At 39.9% G+C, this 23,577-nt stretch overlaps 2 protein-coding genes across 3 annotated transcripts in view; one reads left to right on the plus strand and one right to left on the minus strand.

Moving 5' to 3' along the window:
* Nucleotides 1-2,805, minus strand: part of HADHB (hydroxyacyl-CoA dehydrogenase trifunctional multienzyme complex subunit beta) — a 37,745-nt gene extending 34,940 nt beyond the window's left edge. The window contains exon 1 of one of the 2 annotated variants that reach the window (XM_039238269.1): nt 2,704-2,805. The gene's annotated coding sequence lies outside the window, so the exon portion shown is untranslated. The other variant, XM_039238270.1, reaches the window with a different exon arrangement.
* A 217-nt stretch (nt 2,806-3,022) lies between these two features.
* Nucleotides 3,023-23,577, plus strand: part of HADHA (hydroxyacyl-CoA dehydrogenase trifunctional multienzyme complex subunit alpha) — a 47,974-nt gene continuing 27,419 nt past the window's right edge. Inside the window, exons 1-7 of the mRNA XM_039238268.1 lie at nt 3,023-3,189; nt 13,007-13,048; nt 13,144-13,214; nt 14,716-14,849; nt 17,208-17,346; nt 18,338-18,457; nt 21,361-21,463. Coding sequence (XP_039094199.1) covers nt 3,123-3,189; nt 13,007-13,048; nt 13,144-13,214; nt 14,716-14,849; nt 17,208-17,346; nt 18,338-18,457; nt 21,361-21,463 — 676 coding nt within the window. The 5' untranslated portion in view covers nt 3,023-3,122. The remainder of the gene's footprint in view (nt 3,190-13,006; nt 13,049-13,143; nt 13,215-14,715; nt 14,850-17,207; nt 17,347-18,337; nt 18,458-21,360; nt 21,464-23,577) is intronic.

Consider the following 23,577-nt stretch of genomic DNA (forward strand, 5'->3'; position numbering starts at 1 on the left):
CTGTTTACATTTGTGGAACACTGGAACTAATCTAAATGCACATCAGCAGAAAATGGTTAAATATCATACAAAAATACCAACACTGTGCAGCAGTATGGAAAGAAAAATGAGACACAATACACATGTAAATACTGACAGCAGAAAGGTGTCCACAATATACATTAAATGAAAAAGCAAGGTGCAGAACAACATATATAGTAAGACACCATTTTATGGCAAAAAGAAAAACAAGTCCATAAAGCTAAGAGTCTATATACGGAAGGAATAAAGAGGAGCTTTCATTTTATATTCTGTCTTCTCAAAAAAATTTTTGTTACAATGAGCATTTTACTTCTTGTACAGTGAAATATTACTTTACGTACAGTGTAACTCTAGTTTTAAAATCTACATATGATAGTATTTATATATATAAATACACAAATGCATAAAAAATGTCCAGAAAAAGACATAGCAAAAGGTGAACAGCCATTATCTCTGGGTGGTAGAATTATAGGTACATTTATTTTCTTCTCTGTAGTTTCTGAAAAACACTTAATATTATTAAATCAATAACTAATTAAAAACACATTCAAAAGAAAAAGACTAAGCAAACTACGCTATGGAAGGCTGACCTTTATTGTCATTTACTCTCTTTAGGAAATAGACATTTGCCTCAAGAATTTGGGAAGCGTGACGGGTGCCTGGGTGACTCAGTCGGTTAAGCATCCGACTTTGGCTCGGGTCATGATCTCGCGGTGCGTGGGTTCGAGCTCCGCGTCGGGCTTTGTGCTGACAGCCAGCTCAGAGCCTGGAGCCTGTTTCAGATTCTGTGTCTCCCTCTCTCTCTGACCCTCCCCCATTGATGATGTCTCTCTCTCTCTCTCTCAGAAATAAAAAACATTTTTTAAAAATTAAAGAAAAAGAACTTGGGAAGCGTGGAAACTGAGCAGAGTAGTCTTGAGTAGGGTGTAGAACTACAGAAGGATACGTGAAGTTACATGCACCTGGAAGAAAGAAAAAGGAAGAACACCCTAGGCAAGTAATGAAAGCCAATGGAGTGGCTTTAACAGCTCAGTCACAGTGTCAGTAAAACACAATATAATAGAAGCCACAGACTCTAAAATCAGATGGCTTAAAGCCAAATCCTGGCTCTATAGTTTTCTGACCTTAAGGAAGTTACTTAACCTTACTCACAGTAAGGTGTAGATAATCCCAGTACATACCTCATGGGGTTGCGGTGAGGAATAACTAAACATACACAAAGCACTTGGAACGATGCCTGACACACAGTAAGGGTTATAGATGTTTGCTATTAATATTGGGTGTAGAAGTACACCTAGTTCCTCTCTATGTAAGCCACAATAAGCATAAGCATAACATTTCTGCCCTGATGGAGCTTATGATTTTAAGAGTACAGGGAACAAAAAAGTCAAGAGCCAAAAGGGGATGGCAAATTACAACCCAGGGGTCCTTTAGCTAACAAGAGTTTTTATACTTTTAAAGGATTGCAGACTGAAGAAAACGGAACACAGAATACATGGGAGAGATCAACAGGGTCTGCAAAACTTAAACTATTATCTGGCCCTTAATATAAGAATTTGCCATTCCTGGGGCGCCTGGGTGGCTTAGTCGGTTAAGCGTCCGACTTTCGCTTAGGTCATGATCTCACGGTTTGTGGGTTCGAGCCCCGCGTCGGGCTCTGTGCTGACTGCCAGCCCAGAGCCTGGTGCCTGTTTCAGTCTGTGACTCCCTCTCTCTCTGACCCTCCCCTGCTCACGCTGTCTCTCCCTCTCCTAGGAAAAAAAAAAAAAAGAGTAAATTACAATATGAGATCCATTAATTAAAAAAAAATTAAAAAAAAAAAGAATTTGCCATTCCTTACCTAAATGATAAGCGCTAAACGGAATTATATGCCTAAGAGAGCATTATGACGACAGGAAACAAGCTTTTAACTGAAAAAAACAAATCTTATGAGCTAGAGGGCTTCTGATGACCATCAAGAACCTTTTTTGCAAATTAACCTTATACAGTTTGGAATCGATCGCATTATTTAAGGACCCGAACCCATCTTTTCAACAGAAAAATAACTATTATGCAATGTAGAGCTCGTGACTGGAAGTTAGTAGAGTGGCTCTAGTCCTATTTCCACCACCTGAGGCCACAGATGAGACCACTGACGCTGGTTCATGGGCTTCACCGATAAAGTGAAGTGGATAAATGACCGGATGACGGCCAAGCCCCTTTTAGGTTGGAAAATTCTCTGGAGCCCTGGCTCTCCCAGCAATATGGAAGAATCACTCAACTCCTCCCGCTGGAGGTCCGAAAGGTCACGTGACCACACCCTCCCTCCAGGTAGCGGGGGTAAGGTAACCCCAATTCTATAGCCACTGGCCTGGCTACAGGAAAAACGGATGAAACGAAAACACACGATGCAACACGGCCCAGCGCTTTCTGCGACACACACACGAGCAAACAATTCGTTAACTTGAGGTGATCAATTTAAAGACACAGGTGACACCGCTACTCAGAGCTCCCGACTTGAAGCTAGTGCTTACTGCACTGGTCCTGGGGACTCTGTCCGAGGGGCCTCCTTCCGCTCCCTGGAACTCCACACCCTGCGGGAAGGCAAGCGGCCGCGGATACTGATGCAGTAGACGGGAAAGGAAGGACAGCTGTCACCGCGGGAAGAGACCGGGCGGAAAGCCAAGCGCAGCGCGGACTCACCTTAGCTCTGTCTCTCGAGCTCCCGCTGCGGGCCAGTAAGGTTCGAACCCAAATGCCGGGGGACAGACGCGATCAAGGGGCGGGTCCTGCCCAAAAGGACCCCTCCTGCCCTTTTGCGGGCTGCCCGCCGGCCGCCTGTATAGAAAAGCGGGCACTGCGTCCCCTCCTCTATAGGCTGCCTTCCTTCCAGCAGCAGAAAGTCCATAAAGCTACGAGCTTTCTCCTTCCAGCAGAGAAAGAGTCCTCCCCAGCTGTTAGCTGGAAGCGAAGGGCACGGCAAGGAGCCGGGGGCAATTCGGCGTCGGAGTTTTAGTCAGGCATTTTGTCGGACGCCCGGCTGGGGCAAGGCTGAGGGACACAAATCCTCCGCCCGCGGCCTCCACAGGAATGCTTTCCACTTTCGTCCTCTTCAGCTCAAGATGGTGGCCTCCCGGGCGATAGGCAGCCTCAGCCGCTTCACTGCCTCCAGGACGCTCCGCTGCCCAGGTGAGACCGGGCTGGGAGCACCCCGTAGCCCAGGCTGAACTCTTGCGGAGGCTTGTCTCCCTGTCGCCTTCCGGTCCCAGCCTGGGAAACTCAGCCCTAGATGTGGAGAAAGGATGCCCCTCTTGGACCCCCCTTCCTATGTCTTTGTGCAGACTGACACCTCTTCCTTCCTATGTCCTTGTGCACTGACACCTCTTCTCACGGCTCCCGAGCCCTGCAGCGATGTCAGGTTCCGTAACCCTTAATGTTTCTGAATCCTGTTCCCCAGATCTGGCACCTTCCTCAATTCTCCCCGTGGCACTTCTGGATTACTGCCCATCTTATTTTCTTTTATGGTGGCTTCGGACCCCGTTCTTTCTGGATCAGGAGGACTGGGACAATCCAAATCTGTCACGTTTGTGGTCCCACAGCACCTTACTCGTAACAAGGGCTGTCTTAAAAGCTTCTTAGGTGGTGTTAACCAGATTTGCAAATTACGACCACTCCCAGCTGCTTTCCCTCAAAACCGTTTTTGTACCTATTACCACGTCAATAGGGAGCTCGACCCTTGCAGTTCAAATAAACCCGATGTGAACGTATGGTATGTTAAGTTTCAAGGAAAGGTTCTGCAATTTACCAGAAGAAACATTTTTTAAAATACTCTCGTACCGCTATCCTGTCTGTGGACCCACTGGGGCAGAGTGACGAAAAAATAAAATATGCAGATACCTGAACCTTAAGGAATAAAATGTTAGTTAATTTTAAGAACTGTTCCAATTTTGTTTCTCTCCGTACCCAGTTAGGCTTGCGTTAGCTATATTATCTTTTTCTTTTCCGACTGGCGGTGAAAGAGTTAAAGTGGGTACTTAGGGAAAATCAGGCATTTTCCTCCCATCCCAAATCTGAAAGGTGACATGTGACTTTTTATTGCATGTGACACCTAATACCGGCTAGTTTGAATATTAACTTGTAATATGCCTTCCTCCTGGACCACCAGAGTAGTATGCTTTTTGTAGACTCGTGGCTGGGTCTGCTCTACGGGATTAATTTTGGATGATTCCGTCTTTTTCTGCTTTCAACCAGTGTCTTTAGTCCCCACAGGACTGCTGTGTGTGTGAATACCAGTCATAATATTACAAAAAACTGAAATATAAAGATTGGGGAAATGTTGAGAACATTGTCACCCACTGTCTTAAAACTCACATACAGTAACTGTTAGCATTTGGTCATGTGACCTTATAGTCTTGTCTTGTTTTCTATTTTCCTCATTTATGGTTTAAGGCTTTTCGAAAATCAAATGTGTATGTTTGAACTAGCTTCCGCATTGGTTTTAAGGTACTTATGGATTACCAGCTGGTGTAACACTGAGCTGGTAGTCAGGTCGTGTGGTTTCTGGTCACTAACTAGCTGTTTAACTTTGAACAGATACCTTAGTCCAACCGAGCTTTATTATCCTTGCCTTTGAAATGAATGAGACTTTGGATTTTCTTAGACATCAGAAATAACATGAAAGAGCAATTCAAAGCATTTAAATTTGGAGTCTGACTTTTAGGCTTGAACCTGGCTCTGCCTTTTATTCTTTAGCGACCTTGGACAGTTAATTTCTATGTAAGTAATACTTTTGTGAACTTCAAAGGAGTTACTTTAAGTTTCTTTTTTAATACCTTTTTAAATTTTTTTTAATGTTTTATTTATTTCTGAGAGAGAGAGGCAGTGTGCGCAGGGGAGGGTCAGAGAGAGAGAGAGGGAGATATGGAATCCAAAACAGGCTCCAGGCTCTGAGCTAGCTGTCAGCACAGAGGCTGATGCCAGGCTCGAACCCACGAACTGTGAGATCATGACCTGAGCCGAAGTCGGAGCTCAACCACTGAGCCACCCAGGCGCCCCAGGAGTTACTTTAAGTTTAAAGCAATTTTTATTAAGTCTCAGTACATGCTGCTATTAACTCTTTCCTGCCCTTAAGAACTATGATTTTGTATATCTGAGAAAAATGACAAGCTTAGTTTTTCTATATTTTTATATAGAAATGTATATGCCCATATAAATGTTTATACATTTTGCATTGTTTTCACCAATAAGAAAATGTGGCTTATTACAGTTATTACCCCTTTGAATAGAATTTAGGAATTTTGAAAACATGTCTAGAAAGTGAATTCAAAATTACCTGCACACCTGGATTGCCATTTAGACTCAACATACTGAATCTATATGAAAGTCTGTGCCATGGTCATTAGCAAATGTTTAATGAGATTATAACATTTACTGGTGGATGAGTAAATTTTCTTGAAACTTGATTTGTAGTTGTCAAAGTTCTAACCCCCACTAATGCTGTAATCCTGAATATGACTGTCAAATGAAAGCCACAACTTGACCGAGATATCTTATTTAATTCCCACTCCTCAGTCTAAATTTCTAATTATGTAAGTGGTAAAATAATTCACAGAAAATGAATTAGACGCAAATACCATGGCAGATGACGTATATTTATTTTATTATTATTTTTTTGCTGGTTTCCTCAGAAATTTTTTATTTTTTTAAATTTTTTTTGGAATTTTTAGTTTTTTAAATGCTTGTTTATTTTTGAGGGACAGAGGGACAGACCGTGAACAGGGGAGGGGCAAAGATAGAGAGGGAGACACAGAATCTGAAGCAGGCTCCAGCCTCTGAGCTGCCAGTACAGAGCCGGACGGCGGGGCTCAAACCAGCAAACTGTGAGATCATGACCTGAGCTGAAGTTGGATGCTTAACTGACTGAGCCATCCAGGCGCCCTGATGATGTGTATTTAAATTTGTTTCACTTCTAGGGCGTCTGAGTAGCTCAGTCTTTTAAGTGTCCGATTTCGGCTCAGGTCATGATCTTGTGGTTCAAGAGTTTGAGCCCCACGTTGGGCTCTTTGCTGACAGCTCAGAGCCTGGAGCCTGCTTCAGATTCTGTGTCTCCGTCTCTCTGCTCCTCCCCTGCTCATGCTCTTTCTCTCTCTCTCTAAAGTAAATATTTAATAAATAAATAAATTTGATTCACTATCTTAATCCTGTATGAGTGTAATCCAACTCTCTCCACTGCTGTAGCTTTAGGTCTTATAGGTCTTTTGAGTTGCGATATTGGGATGATTAAAAAGTAGGACAAAGGTTTCTCTCTTTTGCTGGCACCTTTGATATAGGCTAAAGTTCACCTAGCTGCTCTGGAGTAAGCTGTCCAGATTTGGTCATGGTTAAGGCTAGATTCCAAAAACAAAGCTACCTTGTAGCTACTAACTTGATTTAGTTGACTGTGGTTTGAATTCCTTCCAAGATACGTTTGTAGTTTACTTTCTCTTAGTTTTTTTTTTTTTTTGTCTGTACTGTGGTTTGAAATATTTTCAAGATATATTTGTGCACTTCTTTTCCTCTTCGTTATTTGTCTTTATTGACTCAGAGGAGGTTTTGTGTATATGTGTATGGGTGTGTGTGCAGCAAAGGTAGACTAGTGGTAAGAGTTTAAAATGATTTGATCCATGGAGTGCCTGGGTGGCTCAGTTGGTTAAGCGTCCAACTTCAGCTTCAGTCATGATCTCATGGCTCATGAGTTCAAGCCCTGCATCGGGCTCTGTGCTGACAGCTCAGAGGCTAGAGCTTGTTTCAGATTCTGTGTCTCCCTCTCTCTCTCTCTGTCCCTCCTCCACTTACACTCTGTCTCTCTCTCCCTCAAAAATAAATAAATATTAAAAAAATTTTTAAGTAAAATAAAATGATTTGATCCATAAGCTAGTGAGCACGAACCTGTTGTCTCAAATAGTTGGTCTTTAAAAGTGCAACCCATGGGGCACCTGGGTGGCTTAGTCGGTTAAGCGTCCGACTTTCACTTAGATCATGATCTCGCGGTTCGTGGGTTCAAGCCCCGCGTCGGGCTCTGTGCTGACTGCCAGCTCAGAGCCTGGAGCATATTTCAGAGTCTGTATCTCCCTCTCTCTCTGACCCTCCCCTGCTCACGCTGTCTCTCTCTCTCTCTCTCTCTCTCCTAGAAATAAATAAAAAAATATATGTATATAAAAAATAAAAATAAAAGTGCAACCCATGCCCAAGCCCTCGCACCTGCTCTAATTTCTTTTTTGCTTAGCTCTTGCCTCCTAACCTCTTTTACATATATATATATTTCTTGTTTTTCCTCTGTCTTTCCACCCCATCCCTCCCACCCTGCATTCCCAGTCAGTCCATCCCTACTCTCATCCCTGTTCTATTCCCTCTTCCCCTCCCACTGGAATTGCCACTCAACAGGCAAAGTCCTTTTTATGCCCGGCCTATTTTCACTTCTTCCTTTATCGCTACTGAGGAGGTGCCGATTCTTCCTACGATAGTCTAAGGATCAAAATTGGCAGGGAAGAGAAAGATCATTACAGATACAATCTCTTGATAAGACCTACGGAAAAGGTTGGGGCCATGATACAAACATAAAGAAGACTGATAAATACAGATGATACAGATTGTAAAGGGTGGAAAAGCAGAGCAGGGAAGTGTATCATTAGTGAGGTAGAGGCATGGGGGTTAAGGAGATGGCTGGCTGGCTTCTCCTATCTTAATTTACTTGGTTGTAGCACTGTGACTTACAGATACTTTTATGATTATTACATCACTTTTATTTCTGTCTTTATAAGAACACCAAAATGCTCTAAGAGACTTGTTCATGGTTATACAGCTAGTAAATGATAAACTTGATGTTGAACCCAAGTCTTTTAACTCTCAAGTGCTTTGTCTTTGCTGATTTGGATTACTTAAAGGAAAAATGCAAGACAGAACCAAAGATTACCTCTCTCTGGTGCTTGTGTCATCCATACAGTTTTTTTTTTTTTTAACATGTTGCTTGCCTTTCAACCGGTATAAAGTTGCTGTTTTCTGTGCCTTCTCTTTCTCTCCCTTAAAGAACTGCAGGATAGAGGGAAAGAAGGAGGAAACAAGAGCCTTGGCTACTGCTGATGGTCCCACTCCTAACCCATTGCACCATCAATGGGTTCTCCAAGTCGGTAGCTCCCACATGCCCACTTGTTTGCTGTTTCAGTTTCCTTTCTAAAAAAAAATGCAGATTCTGAGGCCCAGCCCCCTTAAATTCTGATCCTGTGGTTCTAGGCTATATGTCGCCCAGACATTTGTGAGTGTATTTGAGCCTCCCCAGCTGATTCTAATGCCTGGAATCACTTCTCGATACTGCTATGGGAATCCCAGTCCAGCTAGATATGGTGCATTGTCTCTTGGGTCCTGCTTTGGCCATGTGTATTAGTTCCCTAATCCAGAAGGGTCCCTGCCTCCTGGTCAAATGTAGACCACTCTCATTTTAGAAATGGGTATGATTCTATGGTTTATTTCTAAATCATGTAGAAAGAATTTTTTGGTAGAGTTGATGTGTAAAATTGTATTCAGAATAGTACCACGATGGGCACCTGGATGGCTCAGTCAGTTGAGCCTCCAGCTTGTGTTCAGGTCATGATCTCTTGGTTCGAGAGTTCGAACCCCACATCGGGCTCACTGCTGTCAGCCTGTCAGGGCAGAGCCTGCTTCAGATCCTCTGTCCTCTCTCTGTTCCTCCTCGACTTGCATTCTCCCAAAAAATAAAAAAAGAATACTACCATGACATAAAATGACCAACATGGTTTAATTTCATTGTCCATTACCTTTGATTATCACTGCATGCTAAGGCAGTCTTAGACTCTTATTTGAGACCCCTCAAATTCTAAGCCAGATGAAGGTAGGGAATTTGGAGAATGAGAGAGTAGTCACACAGAGAGACAGGTGGTCACAGGCTGGTGGAAAGTTTAGCTGCTGAGAAGTTGGTAGGGATTTTAACCTTTTTTTTTTTTTAAGTTTATTTATTTTGACAGAAAGAGAACATGATTGGGGGAGAGTCAAAGAAAGAAAATTCCAAGTAGGTTCTGCGCTGTCAGCACACAGCCCAACGTGGGGCTTGATAACATGGGGGCCCAATATCATGGGATCATGACCTGAGCCAAAATCAGTAGCTGGATGTTTAACTGACTGAGGTACCCAGGTGCCCCAATCTTCTTTTTTTTTAAATAGCACTCTTAAGTTAGGCAGGCACTCCACACTCTCCTAAATTATGCTTGTGGATTCTGAGACCGTATATAGCCCCTAATATGGTCCAAATGCAGTATATTTTGTTGAAAATCAGATATAAAAGAGTTTTAATACTAGTAACTAAGACTGAAATAATGATGGACTATTATTCAACTATAAAGAATAAAATCTTACCACTTGCAATAACATGGATAGCGCTAGATAGTGTAATGCTAAGCAAAGTAAGTCAGAGAAAGACAGATACCCTATGAACTCACTCATACAGAATTTAGGAAACAGAACAAACTGGAGTGCCTGGGTGGCTCAGTCAGTTATGTGTCTGACTTCAGCTCAGGTCATGCATGACTCATGCAGTTTGTAGGTTTGAGCCCTGTGTCAGGCTCTGTGCTAAAAGCCAGAGCCTGGACCCTGCTTCAGATTCTGTGTTTCCCTGTCTCTCTGCCCCTCCCCTGCTCGTGCCCTCTCAAAAATAAATAATGTTAAAATATTTTTTTAATTAAAAAAAAAACAAGTGAAGGAAAAAAGCGACAAACCAAGAAACAGACTCATAACTATAGAGAACAAACTGAAAGTTACCAGAAGGGAGGTGGGTGAAAGAGATGGTTGAAATGGGTGTTAGGGATTAAAGAGTATACTTATCATGAAAAAATATATAAAAGGAAAACAATCAAATTTACTAATATTTAGTATATGAATTAATAGATATAAATGTACATAAGTTATTTTAAAAAGAGTGAAATAACAAATACTGAGGGAAAGCTAGCACGATTAGAGGAGATACGTGAAGAAACCACTGGACATTATTAAAGCACTAATTCTTGGGGCACCTGGGTGGCTCAGTCGGTTAAGTGTCCTACTTGAGCTCAAGTCAAGATCTCACAGCTCCCCATGTCGGGCTCTGTGCTGACAGCTGGGAGCCTGGAGTCTGCTTCGGATTCTATGTCTCTTTCTCTCTCTGTCCTCCCCCCCCCCGCCCATTCATGTGGGCTCTCTCTCTCTTTCTCTGAAAAGTAAACATTTAAAAAATAATAAAGCACTAATTCTTTACTATATTTGATATTACTTTAAAACTTCTGCCTTTTCCTGGACATATGTGTTTCATGTGTACTGCTATTATGGTTAATAATTATTAAGGGATGATTTGTTTTAGAACTAAAGAAAGAAAACTTTTTTCTAAGATACTGGACAAAGTTTGGAAGATGTGGGTAGGGAAGAGTAAGGAGTTAAAGGGGTGCAGTTTGAAGTGGTTTAATATGTTTTTTTTCCATTGGATATTCTTTCCTGTTTGGTCAAAGATGAGTCGGCCATATGTTCGTGGGTCCATTTCTGGGTTCTCTATTCTGTTTCGTTGATCTGTCTGTTTTTGTGCCAAGAAGTGGTTTAATAAGGTTTGAAGTGACATGTGGTTTGAAGTGAAGCATGAATATGAAAGAGAAAGGAAGAAAGAGCAAGGTGTCTTTCAAGAATATTGGAAGTTGTAACTGACGGATGTGGACCCTGTGCTGGGCTCCAGTATAGCTTGGTTACTACCTAGAGCAAGATGTTTGGATGAGAACAGGACAGAGGTGACCCTTTAATGCTAGAAAGGAGGTAGAGTAATGCCCAGACCAAACTGAATTTTTCCCAAAGTTCTTTACCTTCTATCCATAGTCCAGTTTGAAAGACCCTTTTTGTGATTGCTTGTGCTCAGTATATCATCTCATCATTATTATGCAGGAGAGCGTGAAGTACTGAAGTGATTAGGAAAAAGGGAAAAGAATAGCTGGTCTTTGTCATCCCCAGGGTAGGAGAGTATTCTTGGTGGAGTGCAATATAGACCTGTTCATTTAAAAGTTCTTTTTAAAAATTTTTTTAATGTTTTATTTAATTTTGAGAGCAAGATAGAGCATTAGCAGGGAGGGGCACAGAGAGAGAGGAGATACAGCAGCCAAAGCAGGCTCCAGGATCCAAGCTGTCAGTCAGCACAGAGCCTGATGTGAGGCTCAAACTCACAAACCACAAGATCATGACGTGAGCCAAAGTCAGATGCTTAGCCTACTGAGCCACCCAGACACCCCTAAAAATTCTTAAAATAGAGTGTGACTGGACTATTCCATAAATGGTCACTAGTGTCCATTGATTTCATTTTTTTTTTAGTTTGTATTTGATATTGATTTGATTTTTCTATTTTTATTTAGCTAACATACAGTGTAATACTAGTTTCAGGTATACAGTGATTAGTGATTCAGCACTTCCATATAACACCCGGTGCTCATCACAAGTACATGCCTTAATCCGCATCACCTATTTAACCCATTCTCCCACTTACCTCCCTTTTGGTAACCATCAGTTCTCTGTAGTTAAGAATCTATTTCTTGGTTACTCTCTCTCTTTTTTCCCCTCTGCTTGTTTGTTTTGTTTCTTAAATCCCACATATGAATGAAATCATACAGTATTTGTCTTTCTGTGACTTATTTTGCTTAGTGTAGTACTCTCTAGCTCCAGCCATGTGGTTGCAAATGACAATATTTCATTCTTTTTTATGGCTAATATTCCCTTGTATATGATTTTACTTTTGATCATTTCTCCATAAAAATATAAGAGGATGTGGGGTGCCTGGGTAGCTTAGTCAATTGAGTGTCCAACTCTTGATTACAGCTCGGATCATGATCTCACAGTCATGGGATCAAGCCCTGTGTCAGGCTCTGTGCTGAGCATGGAGCCTACTTGGAATTCTTTCTGTCTCTCTCCCTCTCCCTCTTTCAACCTCCCTCTGTCCCCTCTCCCCTACTTGAGCATGCCCCCTCTGTAAAAAAATACAAGAGAGCGCATGGTTCAGATATATTTGGGACTGACATTATGGATCACTTTGTAGATTACTTATTTCCTAGTGTATTCATTCCCTATTGCTTCTATAACACATTTCCACAAATTTAATGTCTGAAGCAATACAAATTTATTATGGATGTCAGAAACAAGTCTCATTGGGCTAAAATCAGAGGTGTTGGTAGGACTGTGTTCCTTCTGGATGCTGTATGTTCATTCTGGAGAAGTTATTTCCTTGCCTTTTCTAGCTTCCAAGGCTGCCTGTATTCCTTGACTTCTTCAAAGCCAGCCAAGTAGAGCTAAGTTCCCATGTTGCCATCTATCTGGCCCTCTTTGACTCTCTCTTTTTAGTGATTACATTGGGCCCACCTGGATAATCCAGGCTACTCTCCTTATGTCTGGGTCAGCTAATTAGCAATCTTAATTCCATTTGTACCCATAATTTCCTTTGCCATATAACGTAACATATTCACAGTTTCTGGGGATGGGGACATCTTTTTTTTTTCTATGTTTATTTTTGAGAGAGAGGGAGAGAGGGAATGTGTGCACAAACAAGGAAGGGGCAGAGAGATAGGGAGAGAGAAGTATTGGAGGCAGGCTCTGCACTGACAGCAGAGAGTCCAGTGTGAGGCTCGAACTCATGAACTGTGAGATCATGCCCTGAGCAGAAGTTGGATGTTTAACTGACTGAGCCACCCAGATGCCCCAGGGACCTGGACATGTTAGAGGGGGCATTCTTCTACCTACCACATTTAGTATCTAAATAATTTTATAAGTTGTTAATTAAAATGAAAAAGATACAGTAATAGTCACAGTCATCGCTCAGAATACGTTAGTCTCATTTTGGGGTTTTTGTGGTTATAAATTCCAGCTTTGTTATATTTAGCAGGTACTACAGGGACTCTGTTTTAATTTTGTAATTGAATTTGAATCAAAATAGTAATTAATTTTGAATACCTTTTTCTTGCAGGTTATATCTGCCGCAACTTTTCAGTGTCCTCTGCTTTGCTAAGTAAGTTTAATTTCTTGTTGACACGCTTATACATTGCTTTTTAGATTTGCTTAGCAATAAACATGTTTACAAATAAATTATCCTTCTCTTTTTAGCCAGAACCCATGTTAACTATGGAGTCAAAGGGGATGTGGCTGTTGTTCGAATTAACTCACCCAATTCAAAGGTACCTAAATTAACTTGTTGCAGTCCATTTTTACTAATTACATTAATGAATCCAGTGCTAAATAGGAAAGAAAGAAATCCACTAGTCTGACAGTAATTCATTATATGAATTTGTAGTTGTGATAGTTTGACAAATTGCTCAAAGAATGCAGTTTTCTGGATCAGTGGTCCTTGACTAAGAATTCCTTCTAGTTGATCTGAGGTGTCAGATTAACATCAAGAATTAGTGAAATTAGCCTTCTGTGTAGAATATGGAGGTGATGTACTAGGTAAGAACCAAAGTGCATGCTTTTTTATAAGAGTCAGAACTGACCTACCCACTTAACTACTAGGTTGTTAAATATGGTTTCTTCATTACCTGCCTGCTGTAGTTATTATTCATAGAAAATTGGCTGGGTTAAATGTGGGTGTTAAGCTTCCTGAGGAACTTGAATGACAGTGTGGTTCACATGTTGGAAGTTAAATTCTATTCGAAGTGGCATTTGTTTTTGGCACCTTCAACAAAGTATGCAGCATTAATCCAGTCTTTGCCAAGAAGACCTCTCTTGTAGGAGCTTATGCTTTTCCCCCATCTAAAATTGGTGTCAAGTTTTGTTACTAGAGGGCTAGATGGAATAGCAGGACCTAGAAGGAACCAACTTTTTTAATGTTTTATTTATTTCTGAGAGAGAGAGAGAGAGACAGTGACAGTATGAGCAGGGGAGGGTCAGAGAGAGAGGGAGACACAGAATCTGAAGCAGGCTCCAGCCTCTGAGCTGTCAGCACAGAGCCCAATGTGGGGCTCGAATCCGCAAACCATGAGATCATGACCTGAGCCGAAGTCGGACACTTAACCGACTGAGCCACCCAGGCGCCCCTAGAAGGAATCAATTAACAACTATCACACATTAAAGAAAATGAGAGCCAATCTCCCTCACTAGAGTAAATTTTGGTACCCACTGACCAATGATTCACACTTAAGTTATTTTTTCAGAATTTTCTAAGTTGAGCATTTTTTCTGAACACAAAACCAACACATGCCTACAGTGGGAAGTTTTAAAGCTATAAAGACGAAAATAACAAATCATTCCTACTACAAATCTGAAGGTAGCCACTTCTGACATTTAATCTAGTGTCACCAAATAATATTTACAAAGTAAGATCATACTATAGGTCTAATTTTGAATCCTTTTTTTTCTTCATGTTATACAAACTTTTCCATACCAACAAATGTATGTAGACTTATTTGGAGCCTGCATATATTTCAAACTCTTAGGAGTATGACCCTGAGTTCCTCCTTTGAGTAGATCTATTTTTAAAGGAAGGGTACTTATAGTCAGCCAAAGCTGAATAGAAAACTACTGGGTTTAGAATTTTTCCCCCTGCCTCTCTTTCTTGCTCCTCACAGTATATTTCTGCTGGATAAACACATTTCCTAGGATCAAAATAGCATTTTACGGTTATTTGTACATCTGGTACTTCAGATTTCAACCCTTAGATTTATATGTACTTCTCTTTGGCAGGTGAATACACTGAACAAAGAACTACAATCAGAGCTTGTGGAAGTAATGAATGAGATCTGGGCTAGCGATCAAATCAGAAGTGCCGTCCTTATCTCATCAAAGCCAGGCTGCTTTATTGCAGGTGCTGACATCAAGTAAGTTTTCAGAAGCTTGAAGTCACCTTCTATCTTGGCTAATGATATGTTTCACTCCTCCATTTAAAAGAAGGTAGAAGTAAATTCTCTGAAGGTTTTCTTTTTTAAAATTATTTACACAAGTATGTTGGAGGGATTAAAAAAAAAGAGGGGTTTATTGTTTAAACCATGTAAGACTAACCTTTCCTTAAAGAATTGAAAGCAGTTCTAAGAGAGTATTTGAGTAAAACAGAAAATGCTATAAAATTAAGCTAACAGTGAGATGACCCCTTTTTTTTTTTAAACCCAACAGACCAGTAAATATTTAAGTTTCAAAATGCCTTGTTAGCAAGGACTTGAGAAATGAGACAGTTAATATATTAATAATAGGAATGCCAGTTGGCACAGCAACTTTGGAAAACATTTTGGCAGCATTTAATAAAATTGAACATGCATGTATCATATAATTCAGTGATACTCTTCTGGCTATACATGCTAGAGAAATCCCACCCTTTGTTTTTAAGGACCCATATATGATGATGTTCAGCCCTGTATAGTTTAAAATAATGAAAAATTTAAAGCATTTAAGTGTCAGTAGGGAAGTGGATAACTAAACTGTGGAAGTTTCACATAATAAAATACTACAAAACAGTTCAAAGGAATTAACTAGATTCACAACATAATGTTAGAGCTTAAAGACCTAGTGTTAAGGTTAAAAAAAAAAAAAAAAAGCAAGTTGCAGAATGTTCTATACAGTATGTACTTCATATGTAAACATTTTAATGTATTTTTTTAAGTTTGTTTATTTTGAGAGAGAATCCCAAGCACTGACAGTGCAGAGCCTGACGCACGGTTTGAACTGACGAACCATGAGATCATGACCTGAACTGAAATCAAGAGTCAGAAGCTTAGGGGTGCCTGGGTGGCTTAGTCGGTTAAGCGTCCGACTTTCGCTTAGGTCATGATCTCGCGGTTCGTGGGTTCGAGCCCCACGTCGGGCTCTGTGCTGACTGCCAGCTAAGAGCCTGGAGCCTGTTTCAGTCTGTGACTCCCTCTCTCTCTGACCCTCCCCTGCTCACACTGTCTCTTTCTCTCTCTCCTAGAAATAAATAAAAACATTAAAAAAAATAAATAAAAAGAGTCAGAAGCTTAGCCGACTGAGCCACCCAGGTGCCCTAGTATATGTAAACATTTTAAAATCACACATAAAATGTCTTATTTATGGATACAAATGCGTAGTTGGTCTGGAAGGATACACTACAAACATTTGAAAATGGTTGTTTCAGGGTAAATGAAGTGGCTGTTAAAAACTTGAGGTTGTCAAAGTGAACCTTAGTGATGCAGCTAATATTTTTTTTTATGGTGAGGTTGTGCGTATATACCTTGCTTACAGTTCCTTAAAGCATTTATAAGGAGGTGAGGTGATATCTTAGTGTTAGTTTAATGGTTTAAAATGTTAACAGTTGTTAATTCTGTCAAAATATGAGTATTTGTTATATTCTTCTTTGTACCTTATGCAATGATAGCCAGCATTATAGGCTGAGCAATATGTACCTAAGGTGTTTGTATAGTTTTAAACCTTGCTCCACATTGTGTACTCTTGTATAGTGATTAGGAATTTATAACTATTTAATGTGTATTTTTTAGAAAAAGCAAAATTATCCGTATCAAGCTTTTTCTTCTAGCTCAGCTATTTGAGCCTCGTGAGACACTGGCATCTCACTAAGCTACCTGGCGGTGGCTTTCCAGACCCATAGGAAAATACTTGTAGCCTCTGAGAGGCCCGCTGAGCAGCGCCGGGTTTATACAGTGACAAAAACTAGTCAGCTTTGATCAGGTGTACACAATCCATGGTTTAAATGTTTCTAAGAACAAAGTAGCAAGTGAAACAAACTGAAATGAAAGGAAATTGAATACAGCATTAGTGTAGTGGATCTTTTTTAATCGTTAGGAGATCTATAAACAACTTGAAAGCTTTTTTTTTCCCACTGTCATTTTGATTACTGTTCAATCTAAGAGTTACTTACAGTGAACATGTTTAATGTGATAGTGAAAATATGTACCAGAAGATGATTTTTCTCATGTACAGTGCTTTGTGATCTAATGATTTTTTTTTATAGAAAATAAAATTTTGCCACATGTTTTGTTTCGTGTTCTCTGGATCCAGAAATCCAACATTCTTTATGGAGAGATGATACAGCTGATTGATATTAGTGATATCTGAAGCAAAACCATTCTTAAACTTCTGAGTATTTGAAGATTCACTCTCAAATATTGACATGTGATAGGGTAAGGATACAGTGGATGAGGTGTTGAACAAAGTAGGGTATAATTTCGTCTTTGTTTCTTTTCTCTTCTCTGCTTTCATGTTTACTGCAGCATGTTAGCCTCTTGTAAGAGTGCTGAAGAGGTAACACAACTATCACAGGAAGGCCAGAGAATGTTTGAGAAACTTGAGAAGTCCACAAAGCCTATTGTGGCTGCCATCAGTGGATCCTGCTTAGGAGGCGGACTTGAGGTACAAGTTTATTCCAAAATCGTTGAGACACTGTAGAGCATGTTGGTGGGAATTACAAGCTGCTAACCCATAGACTACTGTTTTGCCTGCAGAAAGTTCCTGGAGGAGAATCAACTTTCCTTTCAGTTGTCAAACTTCTGGATAGGTTTTAGTCCTTATTCTCCTAGCACAGAGCAAGTAAACCAAAGTGTGATGTTTTCATTTTTGTAAGTTGAGAAGTTTTGAACTAGATCTCTAAGGTCTCTTTCAACTCTAGAAACCTGGTTCAGGTTTGCAGGGCAAAGATTCAGAAGTGTGATTCATGCTCTTAAGCTACCTAAGTCTAGATGAGACAGACAGAACATAGTATGTGTTTAAGTGCTCTGTGCATAGTAAAGATGGTGAATAATGTCAGATCTAGGAGAAGAGATGCTTACTAGGCTGGAGTATGTAGTAAAGGAGAGGGAAAAATAAAATAACATTTATTGAGCACTTTATCACATGCTGAGCTCTGTGATAAACACTTTGGTACATACTAATCAAGGAAACATATGCCTGGTCCTAAAAGATGGGCAAGAATGATTAACTGGAAAATAGTGGGAAAAAGTCATTCCACCTATGGGCACGGTATGAGCAAAGACAAAGGTAAGCAGAACCTATTAGGACAGCATAAATAGGCCTGTGTGATTGAAAAGGAGTGTCTCCAGATGGTACAGGCCTTCCCACTTGGCGTGCAATATACGATGATGTGTGCACTTTTCTTTTGAGACCTTCCAGAGCTTTCATCAGCTTTTTAAGGAGATCCACAACCCAAGAAAATGTAATAAATTGGGAAAGTATAAAATAAGGCTAGAAAGATAAATTATAGAAAGCACCAAATGCCAGTTTTATGAATTTCAATTTATTCTGTGAGCACATTCCTGCATTATAAGTAATCTTTAGACCCTCACATAACCTAAGGTCTCATAAATTTACATTTTTAACATTCTGATTTTCTTTCATTTGTTTGAAGCTTGCCATTTCCTGCCAATATAGAATAGCCACAAAAGATAGAAAAACTGTATTAGGTGCCCCTGAAGTCTTGCTGGGGATCTTACCAGGAGCTGGAGGCACACAAAGGCTGCCCAGAATGGTGAGTGTAAGCCCCTTGTGGCCTTTAGAACTTCATTACCTATAGGCCCCTTTAGATCTGTTTCCTCTGGTACTAAAGGCCCAGTATGGGTATTTATTGTAGAATTTAGAACCAAAATAAAATATGAGTATATAGGATCAATAACAAATTTTAGGGGCACCTGCATGGCTCAGTCAGTTAAGCATCCCACTTTGGCTCAGGTCATGATCTCCTGGTTTGTGAGTTCAAAGCCCTGTATTGGGCTTTGCACTAACAATGCAGAACCTGCTTGGGATTCTCTCTCCCTCTCCCTGCCCAAACCCCTTCTTTCCCCCTCCCCTACTTGTGTGCATGTGTGCGTGCACACTTGCTCTCTCAAAATAAACTTTAAAAAATCACAAATTTTATTCCTGGTGTTTCTTTTTTCTTTTTTTTTTAAATTAACAGAGACCAACTTTATGTGCAGTTCACTTTTAGTATCACATATTGTCAGTAATAGCCTCACAATCCCATTTTTTAATGTTTTGTTTATTTTTGAGTGAGAGAGAGAGAGAGACAGCTTGAGCAGGGGAGGGTCAGAGAGAGAGGGTGACACAGGATCCGAAACAGGCTCCAGGCTCCGAGCTAGCTGTCAGCACAGAGTCCAACTCGGGGCTGGAACCCACGAACCGTGAGATCATGACATGAGCCAAAGTTGGATGCTTAACCAACTGAGCCACTCAGGCAACCCTCACAATCCCATTTTTTTCTTTTCTTTTTTTTTTTTTTACAAATAGTTTATTGTCAAATTAGTTCCCACCTGGTGTTTATTTTTTCAATTCCACTCTTTATTTTTTTAATTCCTTGATCAAAATGATTGGTCACGGGGGCACATGGTTGACTCAGTTAAGCATCAGACTCTTGATTTGGGCTCAGGTCATAATTTCACAGTTAATGGGATCAAGCCTGCATCAGGCTTGCTTGAGATTTTCTCTCTCCCTCTCCCTCTGCCCCTCCCCTGCTCATGTGCATGCTCTCTCTCAATATAAATAATAAAAACATTTTTAAAAATTAAAAAAAACGAAATCTTTAAACAGATTATTTGAGCAAGGTTCTTTGTTAGTCCCTAAGGAAGTGAAAAGATAAATAAAATATGTTTGTCTTTGGCACTTTTAGTTCTTTAAAGATTTTGTTTATTTTTTTAAATATTTTATTTTTACCATTTTAAAGATTTTTATTGTTTGTTTATTTTGAGAGAGACAGAGCATAGGCAGGGAGGGGCAGAGAGGGGGACAGAAGATCTGAAGTGGGCTCTTCCTGACAGCAGAGAGCCCAATGCAGTACTCAACAAACTCACAAACTGTGAGATTATGACCTGAGCCGAAGTCAGATGCTTAACCGACAGAGACACCCAGGTGCCTAATGTTTTATTTTTAAGCAATCTCTACACCCACTAAGAGACTTGAATTTACAATCCCAAGATCAAGAGTTGCATACTCTACTGACTAAGCCAGCCAGGTGCCCTTTGAACTTAACAGTTTAATTTGTTCCTTCTGTGCACAGTACCATTTTATCAATTTTTCAAATCCATAGGTCATATTTCACGATAAATGTAAGAGGCAGACCTTTCTCCTGGTTTGGATGATCTCTTTGCTATACCCTATAGAACCAGAGGCCAATCCAGCTTTTGAATCCTTTTTGTTTTTTAATGTTTATTTATTTCTGAGAGACAGAAAGACAGATCATGAATTAGGGAGGGGCAGAGAGAGAGGAGACACGGAATCAGAAGCAGGCTCCAGGCTCTGAGCTGTCAGCACAGAGCCCGATGTGGGGCTTGAACTCGCAAACGGCGAGATCATGACCTGAGCCAAAGTCGGACACACAACCGACTGAGCCACCCAGGCCTCCCCAGCTTTTGAATTCTTAAGGAGAGGGGAAGAATAGTCAGACCTGGAGGCTGCAGAGAAATCTTAATATCAGACTCAAGGGCCCACTGAGCCTGACAACTTTGGGCACCATTGATTGCTCAGTGAAAACAAGGCTCAGTAGAAATACTCTTTGTAGGGAAGCTGATATCAGCTGGTCGCAGAAAAATAGGTAGATTTATGGTATTAATTTTCTGATAATAAGTAGTGTGCGTTCCTTCATTGAAATGGTCAAGAGGATTTATTGAAAGAATTGATAAGCCTATATGGGTATAGAAAATACTGCTTAGTTTCTTTTGTTGTTTAGTTGGTATTTGAATGTTGCTAGAAACCATTCTTCTAGTACCTGCATAAGAAGCCCTAGCTGAGTTCTATTTTTAAGCCTAAAATTCTTTTTACATTTTTTTAAAATGTTCATTTATTTTGAGAGAAAGAGAGAGAGAAAGTGCACACAAGTAGAGGAAGGGGCAAAGAGAGAGGAAGAGAATCTCAAGCAGCTGCACGCTGTCGGCACAGAGCCCAATGCAGGGCTTGGTCCCATGAACCATGAGATGTGACCTGAGCCGAAATCAAGAATTGGACATTCAACCAACTGAGCCACCCAGGCACCCCTTTAAGCCTAAAATTCTTTATCAAAGACATTATCAAAACTATCCTGTTTCTCAGCCTCCACTAGTTCCAGGAAAGGAATTTTAAGTATTATATGAATGACATAATATCTAAGTGCAGAATTTTAGGAAACATGTAATTAATTCTCCACCTTATCAATTCTATAAGACAGAAATCCTAACATTTGAATTAAAAGAAGAAACATAGACATTTTAGCTTCCACTGGAGGTGTCTAATCCCAGAAGTTGCCTGAATGTGTATTGGTATGTAAAAATTAACTGATTGGTAGATAGCATAGAAATCTGGATTGATTTTTCTCATTTTAATCTCTGCTCAGTTGAATGATTTGTAAACTGTAATTGTCACTCTGATTTTTTTTCCCCTGTACTCTAATCCTTGCTTGCCTGTTAGGTGGGTGTGCCTGCTGCTTTTGACATGATGTTGACTGGTAGAAACATTCGTGCAGACAGAGCAAAGAAAATGGGACTGGTTGACCAATTGGTGGATCCCCTGGGTAAGTGGTAGCAGGCCTCAGAGTCAGGCTTTGTGAATTTATTTGTTAAAGAGTTAATGTCTTGAATATTGGTTAGAGTAAAATTCAAGCTTAAGAAATGAGTCATTCTGAAGAGTGAAGTTTTCTAAATATAGCTAATACTAAATCATTTCCAGCATCACCCCAACTTCTTGTTTTATTTTATAAATTGGACATCAAGAGTACAGAATTGAATTAAGGCATTATTTTTGGTTCTTAAAATTACCTGCATCATTATTCATAATAACCTTCCTTCCGTTTTAAATGTCTGTTTTAATAATAAAAGAAACATGTATGAAACAACCTGAAGATATTAACAGTAGTTGATATCTACAATGTGCTACTTCCCTCCATACAACTTTTTTTCCTCATCTCACCCAAGGAAACCACTATTACAAATTATGTGTTTGTCACTGTCGTGCATTTCTTAAAAATCAGCATTAAGAACCATCAGACTCTTGATTTCAGTTCTAGTCATAATCTTGTGGTTGTGGCTGTGAGAGCAAGCCTTGTGTCGGGCTCCACGCTGGGCATGGAGCCTGCTTAAGATACTTTGTCTCTCTGTCCTTCTCCTTCCCGCACACGTGCACTCTCTCTCTCAAAAAAGAAAAAAAAAAACTATTGATATTGTGTACATAACAGTAAATTTACCAATTTTTACTATAGACTTTGAGTTTTGACAAGTGTATATAGCTGTGTAAACACTTCAATAGAATGTTTTTAGTATATAGCTTTTTGTGTCTTCTTTCATTTAGCCTAATGGTTTTGAGATTCATCTATGTTGTTGCATATATCAACAATTCCTTCCCATTGCTCATTATTCCATTATATAGATGTACCATAATTTGTTTATCCATTTACCGAATAATGGAAATTTTAAGTTGTTTCCAATATGGGTCCATTCAAAATAAGGCTGTTATGAATATTCATCCACAGTCTTTATGTAGACATATATTTCATTTCTCTTGGACAAATACCAAAATGTACATTGGCTGGATCCTATGATGTGTGTGTTTAGCTTTTAAGGAACTGTCAAACTGTTTTCTCAAAGTGGTTATACCGTTTTGCATTCCTACCAGCAGTGTATGAGAGTTCTAGTTACCACCCACTTTGCAAGGTCAGACCCTTTTTTTTTTTTTTTTTTTTTGAGAGAGCGAGCATAAGCAGGGGAGGGGCAGAGTGAGAGAGACTGAATCTTAAGTAGGCTCCACACTAAATGTGGAGCCCAATCCAGGGCTCAGTCTCACAACCACTAGATCATGACCTAAGCTGAAATCAAGAGTTGGATGCCAGGTGCCTCTAATTTTAGACCTTCCAATAGAAGTGTAGTAATATTTTATTGTGGGTTTTAATTTATATTACTGTAATGACCAGAGGTACTAAGTTTCTTTTATGTGTTTATTTGCCTTCTATATATCTTCTGGTAAAGTGTCTGTTGAGCTGTTTTGCCCATTGATTGAGTTTTTCTTATTGAGGTGTTTTTTTTAAGGTTTTTTAAATTTATTTTTGAGGGACAGAGAGACAGTGTGAGCGGGACACCGAATCTGAAGCAGGCTCCAGGCCCTGAGATGTCAGCAGAGCCGGATGCGGCCCTCAAGCTCATAAACTGTGAAATCATGGCCTGGGCTAAAGTCAGTTGCTTATCAATTTGGGGAGAATTCTGTGACTTTGCTAAATTTATTCTATTAGCTTTTTCTATAGACTTCTAAGGAGTTCCTATATAGATAGTAAAGTTTTCTATAAGTAAAGACATTTTATATCATTTTGGCTTTTTCCTTCCCCATCTGGTTGGCATTTATTATTTTTTTCTTACTGTAGTGACTAAAATCTATAGTACAATATTGGGTAGAGGTGGTGAACACAGATACTGTTAACTTGTTCCCATCTTAGGGGAAGAACATTCACTCTGATGCTGTGGGGTGTATAATGTTAGCTACAGCTTTTTTATATATGCCCTTTACCAGATTATAGATATTTCCTTTTACCTATAGTTTGCTGAAAATAGATGTTGAATTTTGTCAAATGCCCTTCCTACAGCTGATGAGATGGTTGTGTGGATTTTGTCTTTTTTAGTCTATTAGTAATATCAGTTACAC

Source organism: Hyaena hyaena, unplaced genomic scaffold (assembly GCF_003009895.1).
Source record: "Hyaena hyaena isolate Hyena2069 unplaced genomic scaffold, ASM300989v1 scaffold_138, whole genome shotgun sequence".
Taxonomy (NCBI): domain Eukaryota; kingdom Metazoa; phylum Chordata; class Mammalia; order Carnivora; family Hyaenidae; genus Hyaena; species Hyaena hyaena.